The sequence below is a fragment of the Diabrotica virgifera genome, chromosome 3, assembly GCF_917563875.1.
Source record: "Diabrotica virgifera virgifera chromosome 3, PGI_DIABVI_V3a".
Classification (NCBI taxonomy): Eukaryota; Metazoa; Arthropoda; class Insecta; order Coleoptera; family Chrysomelidae; genus Diabrotica; species Diabrotica virgifera.
The window spans coordinates 175,046,782-175,060,977 of record NC_065445.1 but is presented as its reverse complement, the minus strand read 5'-3'; the positions used below and the strand labels follow the sequence as shown (position 1 = coordinate 175,060,977).

Sequence of the window (14,196 nt, the reverse complement as noted above, 5' to 3'; positions counted from 1 at the left end):
TCCCTTGTGATTTACTATGAAGTCTCTAGCGCGAGAATTTTACTGTCGTTGCATTTGGTTGTCTTTTTAAAGACATATCACATGCTATAATTTTTTATGACGGATATTCTTGAGTTGGGGTTAATTTCATGTAATCGAATGAACTATCTTTCAGTAAGTCGTCCCAGGAACGCAACTCATAAATATTGGCAATATCATTTTAAAGTCTTCTACATTAAAATGTATAATATATGTCTGAATTGCCAATATAAATGAGTGAGATTAAATAAATTATTAGAAGAATTTTTTTTTGCTTAGCAACAACACTTTAGTTTATTTTAGTAATATTTTGTATTTTGACAACGGCACCCGATTTGGGCGTCGAAACGTTAATAAAATTATTTTTTTCATTTTAATTGTGGCTTATTTCCCATATAAATAATTAATCATAAAAATGCCACAAGGAAATAGCTTCAGAACAACCTGAAGATGGATAGTAAATTGTAGTGTCCGAAACGGGTTCGGTCGTCCTTTTGATTCAATAAAACATATTGTGAGTAAGTCTGAATTTTATTTCTTTAACCAATTTGAAATAGACTCACCCAATAACGGAGTGGTTTCCCGTGGCTTTCTCCATCGCAAAGGCCTGTAAAACTTCTTAAGCTAGGACACATTATTAACACGTGTCGTGTTAAAACGTGTCAACACGACACGTCAGAATGCGACATATCAGATAAGCCGGACACATATCTGTGTTGCAAAACGTCTGTTATGCTGACATTTTGATGTTCTTAAACTAGTGAAATCTGTTTCTGCGGCATTACTTATGCTACGATATGAATGTAGAGAGTACTGGGTTCAAACAATAAACGAACGTAGACACTAATGTGGTGAATATCATGTTCTGCTAATTGTTCCTCCATATTTAAACATATAAAATGTACTTATAAAATACGTAAACAAACTCCCGGCGCTGTCTCGATGTTTTAACACAGTGTAACACTCTGACGAAAATCTAACCACGTTAGATATTGAAAACACGCGTTAAGACGTGTTAAATCGTGTTATCGGTTTCTGACGACACATCACAATAATGTGTGTAGATCTATTTAAAATAATGTAATAGATATTTCTATGACACGTGTTAATGCGTGTTAACACGACACGTGTTAATAATGTGTCCTTAGCTTTCAGGGGCGTGCGGTCCATGGAAACAAGGGAAGCATTGCTTCCCTTGGTTTCCGTAGGTAATACCGTACCAACTGAGTAACTGAGATTATTTAAAAAAAAATTGAACACATAAGCTGAAGCAGGATTTTAAGTTGCATACGAGAGGATTTAATTATGTAATACAAGCAGTAAGTAATAAGAAAAGACAAACGTATTGTACTCTATTTTTGTCATACAGTAAATAACAAAGCAATGAAATACTCTAAAAGCAGCGCTGCATGCTGTATTTCTAGCTTTCGTTCCGTATTTCTACGTTGGTATTCGGAGTCATGTCGGCAGATAATCTGATTTCAAATTTGCTTCTCCTCAGCCTATGAAAATCACCGGGGTTATTTACACGTAGAGTGGCGAGTTCAAATTTCGGGCATATCTATCGTTTATAAGATAAGCAATTTTGTCAACTGCATACAAGAAGCTGTTTTCGTGAATTTAGATGGGGTTTACCAGCATTTGACAATGACGGGCTTCTTCGACTGATTTTGTGGAATTATGAAGATTGATTTTATTTAATTATTTATATAAATAAATATAATACATTTATTTATATTATAAATACTAAATATTTATATAAATATATGTATTAGGGTTTTGGAGAATGACGAAAATGTGAAAAGTGTGATACAGAAACCATAAATAGCTCGAGAGGATTTTTGGAGTTTTTTAACTTTGCTTTTTTCAGAAATATTTACATTCTCAGATAATTTATTTAATGTATTGCAATGCAAGATAAACGAGATTGGTTTCTGTGTAAAAAAGATTAGCGAATTTAAAGATGTTATTAACAAAAAGGGAGAGATGGCTTTGAAAAATGTTGGAATAATATGATGGCAAGAAGTCTTGAGCCTAAATGGAAACGCATACGCACTGATAATGTTGGAAGTGTCCAATAGTGCTACCGCCGACTATTATATTCTATAATACTATCAGATTTTAGATCAAGTATGCCAACGAATGGAAAATAGGTTTAAGAATTTTTATGACCGAGACTTTCGTTCAGGTGGAAGAATTGAATTAGGTACATTATAAATAGGTGTTTTTACAATTTTTTATAAATTGCTTCCCCTGTTTCAAATTTCACCGCACGCCTGTTAGCTTTACTTACTTACTCCGTGGTGTTACAACCCTTCGTGGGTTTTAGCCGACTCGACAACATGCTTCCACTCTTCTCTGTTTTGAGCAATCTCTATTAAAACTTTCTCAACTAAAACTTCGAGTATCCAATAATAGACCGATACAGCATCATTTCCATTTCGCTCTATCTTGGTACTGCTGCTGTCTGACAGAGTAGGATATGGGAAGGGAAAATTTGGTAATTAGGTGGGAGAATAGGTCTAGGACCTAATTTCTTTCAGGTATCAGGAAATGGAGAGATAATTATGGCTCACATGGGCAGGATCACATTACTGAAGTAAATCTATCTTCTACCGGGAACTTAAACGAATATCTACCCGCTACCCGGGTAACATGATTGTTAGTAATAAATAAATGTGTCAAATTTTTATTAAACAATAAAACATTAATCCTAATAACTGGCAACACTTTACTATTTTTGTTTGAGATAATGAATTACATTAGTCTAACCGTTGAAATTTGTATCTTTTAGGATTCCTATTCATGGGTGCCTTACTTAAGCATAATAGGAGTACAGGGATATGTTCTATGTTATGGATTTGGGTTAGGACCAATTCCATACTTCATAGGTTCAGAATTGTTCGAAGTCGGTCCGAGACCAAGTGCCATGGCGTTAGGAAGTATGTCTAGTTGGGGCGGTAATTTCATAGTAGGTCTTACATTTCCTTTGATGCAGACCTACCTGGGAGCGGCGTCGTTTTTCATTTTCGCACTAGTTGCTCTTGGATTGTTCCTCTTCACTAGGTAAGTACAATATAAAAGTACAGTAAGTACAGTATAAGAAGAATATAAAAAATAATGTATAAGGTAAAAATAAATTTTATTGTTTATGAATTACCGAAGAAGCCAGGTAGAGCCAAAAAACTGGTTTAAGGGTAAATGAAGAGAACACCAAATGTATGTGCATTAACAGACAAAACAGACGAGATAGAATAGGGCAAAATGTCACAATACACCCATACAGCTTTGAAAGAGTGGAAAGTTTTAAATATCTCGGAGCGACAATCACCGCAAATAACGATATCACGAAAGAGATAAAAGGTAGAATTCAAGCAGCAAATAGATAGGTATGTATGTATAGCTTCCACGACACTATTAAATTTAAGAGCCTAACACGAACATCAAAAATGAGAATATATAAAACAGTGATTAGACTGGTATTCATGCAAGGGTGTGAGACGGGAACGCTGACAAAAGTAATTTAGTCCAAGTAATGAAACTTAAAATAGGACAAAACTTCGCAATTTTTACAGAATGGATCGATTTGCTTGAAAATTTGAGAATAGGTAGTGGATAGTCCAAGGATCAAAATCATGCCAAAAGGCGCTTTTACCATGGGGGTGGTTGCCACCCCATCTCGTGGGTGGAAATTTTTTATTATATTTTAATCGCAAAAGTTCGTAAAAACGTTCATTCTAAGCAAAAAACGTTCTATACATTATGTTAATAAAATTGATAGTTTTAGATTTATTCGCTATCGAAAGTGTTAGTTTTATATCGAAAAAATCAATGTTTTTAATAAGTTTTCTGCTAATAACTCCAAAAGTTTTCGATTTATAAAAACAACTTTACTTAACAAAAATACACACACCGGCAAAATTAGCCGAACACCTTAAAAATGGGACATGTTTGATGTCTCGAATTTCCTAAACCACTGGTCCGATTTGAGTGATTCTTTTAGTATGTTATAGCCTTATTATTTAAGAATATCGTTGTAATAATATTGTTGCTAGACAGGTAAATATCATTTTATACCGGGTGTACCAATCATCCTGTGTTTTTTTCTTAAAGTTTGGAACACCCTGCGGAATATTCTAGCATATGTAAAATATTAAAATTAATACTCGATTGTAGACTTAGGCTTTCTTAACATTTTCCTTTTTGATTCATTTACTTATGTGGGATAATAAAAAAGTTATGTGCGTTAACAACTATCCATGTTTTTCATCAATAAATCCTCATAGTAGGGGAGGAAAGTATACTAAATTTGCAGTTAGTCGAGCGTTATGGGGACCTATTGGATTGTGAAGAGTATGTGCTAAAATCAGAAAAAGATTAAGTTAAGTTTTCCATAAAGTGTAGGACTTTTCATTTTTTAATTTAATTTTCCATTTGAAACAATAATTTTTCTCCGATTATAGCGCTATCTATCCATAATTCGAAAAAATGTGTCGAATAAAAGTTGCTTATTTTTACGTAAAGAATCCAAATCTGCAATTGAAAAAATGTGTCGAATAAAAGTTGCTTATTTTTACGTAAATAATCCAAATCTGAAATAAAAATTGGGGGCTCCTATTTAAGATTTTAAATTAAATCCCCCCACCCCACCTCCGTGGGGGCTCGTGACACCCCACAGAGAGGGGTAAATTAAAAATTTTAAATACGAACCCTGCGATATTTTGCGAAATGAACGTCAGATCGTAAAACTGCAAAATACACCTATTCAATATTTTTCAAAAATCTACCGAATAGCACCAAACACGACCCCCCACGGAGGTGGGGTGGGGGGTTACTTTAAAATCTTAAATAGGAGCGCCCAATTTTTATTGCAGATTTGGATCCTTGACGTAAAAATAAGCAACTTTTATTCGCAACATTTTTTCTAGTTATGGATAGATGGCGCTATAATCGGAAAAACGATTGGTGGAAATGGAAAATTAAATTAAAAAATGGAGAGTCCCATACTTTATGGAAAACTTAACTTAACTTTTTTTGGTTTTAGCACCCACTCTTCACAATTCAATAGGTCCCCATAACGCTCGAGTAACTGCAATTTTAACATACTTTCATCCCCTACTATCAGCATTTATTGATAAAAACATCACTAGTTGTTAAAGCACATAACTTTTTTATTTTCCAATATAAGCAAATGAATCAAAAAAGAAAATGTTAAGAAAGCCCAAATCTACAATCGGGTTTTAATTTTAATATTTTATATGTGCTAGAATATTGTACAGGGTGTTCCGAACTTTAAGAAAAAAAATACAGTATTATTGTAACATCCGGTATAAAATGACATTTACCTGTATAGCAACAATATTATTACACCGATATTCTTAACTAATAAGGCTATAACATACTAAAAGATCACTCAAATCGGACAACAGATTTAGGAAATTCGAGACATCAAACATGTCAAATTTTTAAGGTGTTCGGGTAATTTTGCCGGTGTGTGTATAACTTTTGAAAAAATAAACAAAACCTTTTTTTTTTATTTTCTTTAAGACCAATAGTAATCGAGCTATACTTTATTATATGTTGGCTCTTCTTCGTCAAATGCTAAATATTGTAGTTTCAAAGTCAAAAGACGGGAAAACTATGAATTTTTCGAGGACAACTTGTTCAAACTAATTTAAAGTATTTAAAAATATTTATCTCCAGAAATAAAAAAAAGTCTCTAGTTCAAAAATTAAGTGACTTATAATGAAAAGAATATCAGTCCCTATTTTTTCAGCGAAAAAGTGATCGGAAGCAATCCCCTAATCACCACCCTAATTAAAAGTAGTCATTGACCTTATTTAGTTTTTTTTATTTATGTATTATTAATAGGTTCTAGAAGTTTGGCACCGGCTTAGAATAATTACTTTAAAAAAAATGGAGTTAAAAGCGAATAACGAATTTTTGTAGTTTGGAAGAAAATGGCCTTTTCTTCAGAATAGCAAGATTAGCATCAGAGATACGAAAAAATTTTTCAATATGAAATTGTAGCCTATTTAGTTCTCAAGAACCTGGTTTGCAAAAATTTTTTCTACGGCAAAAATTGAGTGAGCTACTGACAATTAAAACTTGTAATAACATTAAAAACCACCTTTACTCCCCCTTTCAAAGTCACCTCGTTTTGCGACTGATGATTTTAAAAAGATTTAATATTAATAGGCTTATAGATCTTGTAAAGACCTACAAAATTGTTTTTTACCAAATTTCTGAGATAAAAAATAAAAAAGTTACGGTTAAAAAATCAATATACCCATTTTTTTGTAAAAAAAAGGAAAAATCAAATTGGAAGCATAATAATGTCAGTTAGCTGTGTCATTGGCCTTATTCATTCTTATTTATTTATGTATTAAAAATAGGTTGTAAAAGTTTGACTGTCTTAGAATGATTAGTTTTTAAAAAACTGGAGTTAAATGCGAATAACGAATTTTTGTAGATTGGTATAAAATGCCATTTTCTTCAGAATAAAAATATTAGCATCATAGATACGAAAAAATGTTTTAATTTAATATAAAATTGTAGGTTATTGAATTCCCAAGAACTTGGTTTGAAAACATTTTTTCTACGGCAAAAATTGAGTGAATCGTAAATGAGTATATCAATCGAAAAACATTGATTTTTTCGATATGAAACTAACACTTTCGATAGCGAATAAATCGAAAACTATTAACTTTATCAAAAAAATGTATACAACATGTTTTGCTAAGAATGAATGTTTTTATCAACTTTTGCGGTCAAAATATAATAAAAAATTTCCACCCCGGTAAAAGCGCCTTTCGGCATCATATACAGGGTGTAACAAAAATACGGGTCATAAATGTAATCACATATTTTGGGACCAAAAATAGTTCGATTGAACCTAACTTACCTTAGTACAAATATGCACAGAAAAAAGTTACAGCCCTTGAAGTTACAAAATGAAAATCGATTTTTTCTAATATATCTAAAACTATTAGAGATTTTTTATTGAAAATGGGCATGTGGCATTTTATGGCAGTATGATATTTTAAAAAAATTATAGTAAAATTTTTATTCCCCATAAAAATTTTATGGGGGGTTTGTCCCTTTAAACCCCCCCAAACTTTTGTGTACGTTCCAGTTAAATTATTATTGTGGTACCATTAGTTAAGTACAATGTTTTTAAAACTTTTTTGCCTCTTAGTACTTTTTCGAAAAGTCAGTTTTTATCGAGATATTTTGAATATTTGTCAAATCCACCACATACTTGTATATGGTTAAGTACGATTATGGAGCCTAAATAGGTAATAATATGAACATTTATTTATGATTTACATTTTTAGGTATATTTTGAACCATATTAAAAAAGAAGCCACATCTCGATAAAAGGTGCTTTATCGAAAAACTACAAAGAGGCAAAAAAGTTTTAAAAACACTGTGTTTATCTAATGGTACCGCAGAAAGAGTTTAGTTGGAACATACACAAACATTTGGAGGGTTTAAAGGAACAAATCCCCCATAAAATTTTGATGTAAACATAGTAAAAAAGAAGCCGCAACTCGATAAAAACTGCCTTATCGAAAAAATACTAAAATGCAAAAAAGTTTTAAAAATATTGAATTTACCTAATGGTACCACAATAATAATTTAATTGGAACGTACACAAAAGTTTGGGGGGGTTAAAGGGAACAAAACCCCCATAAGATTTTTATGGGATTCGCAAATTACACTATAATTTTTCTTTAAGATGTTCCTGTCATAAGAATGCCACATGCCCATTTTCAATAAAAAATCTCTAATAGTTTTCGAGATATTCGAAAAAATCGATTTTCATTTTGTAACTTCAAAGGGCTGTAACTTTTTTTATGTGCATATTTGTACTAAGGTAAGTTAGGTTCATTCGAACTATTTTTGGTCCCAGAATATGTGATTTAATTTATGACCTGTATTTTTTACACCCTGTATATTTTGATCCTTGGACTATCCAGTACTTATTCTCTAATTTTCAAGCAAATCGATCCATTCTGTAAAAATTGCGAGGTGAAAAGCTTCGGTTCCTGGCCTAATTGAAAGAAAACTTTTATTGATGCTTGATGTTTGAAAACAAAAATATGTTTTAAGAGAAAAATCCTCATTAGAATTTTTCGACTTTATCATGCCCCGAATAGTAACCAATACCGAATGAGAACAAATGCCGTTATCAAACAGATGTGTAGGGCTAGTAACGTACTCCAAGAGATTAAATCGCAATGTATAATAGTCCAAGTAATGAAGCTTAAAATAGGACAAAACCTCGCATGTTTTACAGAATAGATCGATTTGCTTCAAAATTTGAGAATACAAGTAGTGGATAGTCTTTATAGATCTTGTAGAAACCTACAAAATTCTTTTTTTACCAAACTTTCTAGGATAAAAAATAAAAAAGTTACGGTTAAAAAATCAATATATTTTTTTGAAAAAAAAAAAAGAGAAATCCAATTGGAAGCTTAATCATGTAAGTTAACTTGGTTTGAAAAAAATTTTTCTTCGGCAAAAATTGAGTGAATCGTAAATGAGTATAATATCGAAAAACATTGATTTTTTCGATATAAAACTAACACTTTCGATAGCGAATAAATCGAAAAATATTAATTTTATCAAAAAAAAATTATAGAACATTTTTTGCTTAAAATGAATGTTTTTATCAACTTTTGCGGTCAAAATATAATAAAAAATTTCCCTCCCCAAGATGGGGTGGCAACCACCCCCATGGTAAAAGCGCCTTTCGTCGTCATATAGATTTTGATCCTTGGACTATCCACTACTTATTCTCAAATTTTCAAGCACATCGATCCATTCTGTAAAAATTGCGAGGTAAAAAGCTTCGGTTCCTGGACTATAAGATAGACTGGCCATGTCTATAGATTGCCTAATAACCGCCTTGCCAGGTTAATCTGTGAGGAAGCGCCGACAGAAAGAAGTCCCTTAAGACGTCCACGAATGCGATGGAGAGATAATATGTGGTCAGATTTAAAAGAACAATGGGCTACCCACTGATCCAACTATCATGGACGACCGTTCGAGATGAAAGCGAGTTGTGCAACTAGCCAACAAGCCAAGACTCACTCCGGGTGGCAGTGCTACGAGAATAAAAAGAAGAATTACCACCAATGAACCAACAACGGAGGAAATAAAAATAGCCATAGAAGAGAACTGAAAGTAGGGCTTCCAATCCCGCAGCCTGAGTTCAATCTCGGTATTTGCGGGACTACCAATTTTCAATCCCGCGGGATCTCGGTATTTGCAAGATCCCACATATTGGAAATACTCATATTTATACAAGGCAAATAAAACAATGAATTAATCAAATTACACCGTTTATGCTTCATAAAAAAACAGTAACAAATATTGAAATAACAAAAAATATACCTTCTTCCAAAAATACACCAAGTTTTATAAATCAACAATAAAAAACACATTTTTAACTGAAAATTTACATAGTTTACTTCACTTATTTAATTGTTATATTACTTAGCTATAGGTTACTATTATTTAGCTAGAGTTTTCAATTCAAAATTATTGCGAAGGAAACACAACATATCCAAACTGTCGTCTGCTAAACGACTGCGTATTTTAGAGGCAATATAGCCACCAACAGAAAATGCCCTTTAGGCTTCCACACTTGTCGGCGGTATTCCTTTTAAAGCTTTATAATATGTAAATCTCAGAAGAGATATGTAAATCTCAGATTCATAGAGTGATTTTGTTTATAATGGACTCGTGTACCTATTAGTTCGTTATAGTGATGGGCAAAGTACATTACATGTTGACTATAAAGTTAACTCTAACTTTTGTTGTAATCTAAGATCAAGATCGGAATCCCATGACGGAAACTCTACATTGACGTTTCTTACTTGATCAGCCGCTTCATCATCATTGCTCTCAACCTCTTCGTCACACTACGCGTGATAAATCGGTGGTGCGGTCACATTTCTACGTTGTTGTAAAATACGTCGGCGCAAAGACAAAACTAATTCTGAAGCTAACGTTGAATGATTATCTTCTAGTTTCTTGATCATAAATTTGAGCGTAGCTTCAGCAGTAGTGAGATTGGCATCTTGACGGCAAAGGAGTTCGACAGCAAGTTTTACCGGCTTCAAGATATTTTTAGATTTACTAAAGCATCACAATTTACGAAAGTCGCCGAGCGATAGCGCTGGAGAGAGGTCGAATGTATGCTTTTTTCAGTCTCGCAAATCCTGCGGATCCCGCATCATGCGGGATTGGAAATTGACGCGGGATCCCGCAATACCGAGATCTCGGTATTCCGGGATTGGAAGCCCTAACTGAAAGTGCACAAAGCAGCCGACCGTATGTTATTTACGAATTATTTTTATACTTTGATTAAAGTTCACAGATATTTTATAATAAATATCAGGCGCCATCTAGTGCCCTTAAAGAAAGGGAACATATTGTTACAACTTCTTTCAAATACCTTTATTCAAAATCCAATACAGTATTACAAACTTTAACAAACTGACAACTGTCGACTTCTAAATCTGAAGTACAACTGTTATTAAAATGTCAAACACATATGGATATATAGATTTTCTGACGTTCTAGACGTCACCAGACATTTCTGGGTTATTCCATGACATCTAGAAAATTCTCGTAGGTGACTACTTCTTCTTTCACGTCAATGGACTTTTTCTATGTGGGATCAATCCACGGAATTGTCGTAACACTGCTCCCTCCTTTATAGTTATTCGTCTCGAATAACTGGTCTATTAGGGTCTGGTTGAAGCCAACAGGGTGGATCAGTTCCATGATATGGGGCTAATCTCTCGATATGAACTACCTTGGGTTTACTTCTAGTACCCCAGGCTGTGGGTGAAAAATAGGTCGATTTCAGGATATAATTCAGGAATTTTTGAAATCTATCAGGTGTTGTAAAGAACGATGCCAGAAATAACTTCTACTAAAATGTAACCAAAAATATTGTGCGCTTTTTTTATTGCGATTTTCATTTGTCAAATTTGCAATTTTTAATGATTTTTAAATTTGCAGCTTGGGATATTGATTTAAAAAAAAAAACTTTTTAATAGAAAGTTGTAGTAAATTAAAAAACCTACAATTTGAGGTATGGTAAGTTTAATTTCGTTAATTGGTTATTGCAAACAGCCTGCGAAAGGTCCAAAATGGCCGTTTTTTACAATTGCATTATTTATTGTACAAATATTTTTTTTTATTTTTTAAAGCTTTAAAATGAAGATCTTTCAATTCCAAACATAAAAAAAATTGTAAAGCCAGATTAACGAATTTGTTCCTTAGATATTATAAATTGTTTATCTCAAGAGGTCAAATGTCGAAGGCTATAACTTTCTGAAAAAATATCGTAGAGAGTTGGTGAAACATGCAATCTCCTTCTAAAGAGTTATATTTTTATATTCTGATGTAAATAAATGCGTAAAACATTTTTAAACCTCTAATTTTTGGGTTTGAAAATAAGGGGGCAAATTTCGTTATAAACATTTAGAGCTGAAGCGGCCCTGTACATCCTATGAGTTTCTAACTTACAGATTATTGTTGCTAAAGATGAAACGAAGATTTATAAAAAAATAAAAAATTTCTACGACCAACTTAAGCCGAGATAATTTTTGGGTTTGAAAATAAGGGGGCAAATTTCGTTATAAACATTTAGAGCTGAAGCGGCCCTGTACATCCAATGAGTTTCTAACTTACAGATTATTGTTGCTGAAGACGAATCAAAGATTTATAAAAAAATAAAAATTTTCTACAACCAACTGAAGCCGAGATAATTGTTTTTATTTCTTAAATCGTAGTCCTTTATTTATAACAATTAAGAAATTATTTTAAAGTCATTGACTAAAGAAAGACTTATATTATCTTAAAATAAAAATTATTATAAAATATGATTACATTTAATTATTAAAAATTTATTTTTAAAATCGGTGCTTTTGCAAGCGGCCGAATTTTTCAAATCGCCCGGCTCGCTTCAAATCCGCGCGATCGGAAAATTTTTACGTAACTTGTATTAAATTTTCACAGAAAACAATTAAATAATATTACCATTATAATATACAGTCTATTTACCACTCTATTTGTTTTTCTTGATAAACTTTTATATGTGAAATCCAAAACCAATAGTCACTACAAGAAGAAAAAGTTTTATATTGTATATTATAGTAAGAAGTAACATTATTATTATTATATTTATATAACAATGAGAAAATTAAAAATATAGTTATATAATTCATATACATATATATGTATCATTTTTGTAATATTATTTCTTCAGAAATGAAATTTCACATATAAAAGTTTATCAAGAAAAACAAATACAGTGGTAAATAGACTGTATATTATAATGGTAATATTATTAAATTGTTTTCTGTCAAAATTTAATACAAGTTACGTAAAAATTTTCCGAGAGCGCGGATTTGCAAAATTCGGCCGTTTGCAAAAGCACCGATTTTAAAAATAATTTTTAATAATTAAATGTAATTATATTTTATAATAATTATTATTTTAAGATAATATAAGTCTTTCTTTAGTCAATGACTTTAAAATAATTTCTTAATTGTTATAAATAAAGGCACTACGATTTAAGAAAAAAAAACAATTATCTCGGCTTCAGTTGGTCGTAGAAATTTTTTATTTTTTTATAAATCCTTGTTTCATCTTTAGCAAACTTATGTTTTTATGGAACAAACTTATGTTTTTATGTTTAAATGGAACACCCTATATTTTATTTTAAATTCGAAATCCTTTTAACTTCTCCATCACAAAAATATAAAGGTTTGTTATGTTATACAGGGTATTTACAAAGTTATAACCAATTTTATATGAAAATCGTAACAAGTTCAACTCCCTGTATAAATAAAAATAAGCAAAACAACAATGGTTTATTAATGCCATATTTTTTAACGTATTGTCAAAATTTTCAAGAATGGTCGATATTGCTAAGTTTCTTTATATCAAATACAGGGTGAGTCAAAACGCAAGTACATTATTTTCTCAGTAATTTTAAATGGAACACCCTGTATTTTATATCACTATTGAAACGTACCATTACCGTACTTTAATTTTTAGATAACATTCCCTATGTCTAAATTTATTAGTTTTCGAGATATTTTCATTTTTCAATGGACCAGTTGCGTGGCCACCCAAATCACCAGAATTTAATAAACTGGACTGATTTTTTTGGGGTTACGTTAATAATGAAGTTTATAAAATACCTCCAACAACAAGGGATGAGATGAAAAATAGAATACAAAGTGTATTTCGATGTGTTAATTTACAAATGCTCCGTAGAGTAAGTAGCTCATTCAATGATCGTTTTTAGGCATACATAAATGTGTTAGGAGATAATTTTGAACACCTTATGTAATTAAATATTAAAAATATTTTATTAAAAGTAGCTTCTAATTTTTTCAAACATGTTTTTTTGCAAAATGTATTACTGATAAATTATGTTTCGTTCTTTATTTGTTACATTGTTACATTTACATACAAAAGTAGTGTTTAATTGTCCTCTCAAAATATTGTATTTTGTGTTTGTGTGCTTTTTTGTAAAATTTATTACTAATTTTCTTTGTTTATTTGTTGCATTTACATAAAAAGATAGTTTTTAATTGTTTCAAAAATGTTGCATGTAGTGGTTGTGTTTTTGTTTGTAAAATGTATTACTAATTAATTATTTTTATTTCTTTATTTGCTACAGTGTTACATTGATAACCGGATTGATAATCGTCAATTCAGTCATAATCATGGCTTACTTGAACTTTAGATAAATTTAAACACCTAAAATAATTTGCTCTGAAAAATGAAAATATCTCGAAAACTAATAAATTTGGGCATAGGGAATGTTATATAAAAATTAAAGTACGTTAATGTTACTTTTCAATAATGATATAAAATACAGGGTGTTCCATTTAACTACTGAGAAAATAATGTACTTGCGTTTTGACTCACCCTTTATTTGATATAAAGAAAATTAGCAATATCAATAATTCTTAAAAATTTTGACAATAAATAAAAAAATATGACATTAATAGACCATTGCTGTTGTGCTTATTTTTATTTATACAGGGAGTTGAACTTGTTACGATTTTCATACAAAATTGGTTATAACTTTGTAAATACCCTGTATAACATTACAAACCTTTATATTTTTGTGATGGA

The 14,196-nt window shown here is 31.3% G+C and overlaps 1 protein-coding gene across 3 annotated transcripts in view; it reads left to right on the top strand.

Moving 5' to 3' along the window:
• Positions 1 to 14,196, top strand: part of LOC126881404 (solute carrier family 2, facilitated glucose transporter member 1-like) — a 204,468-nt gene that overhangs the window by 187,415 nt on the left and 2,857 nt on the right. For all 3 annotated transcript variants that reach the window (XM_050645664.1, XM_050645666.1, XM_050645665.1), the window contains one exon: positions 2,813 to 3,084. In XM_050645664.1, coding sequence (XP_050501621.1) covers positions 2,813 to 3,084 — 272 coding nt within the window. The remainder of the gene's footprint in view (positions 1 to 2,812; positions 3,085 to 14,196) is intronic.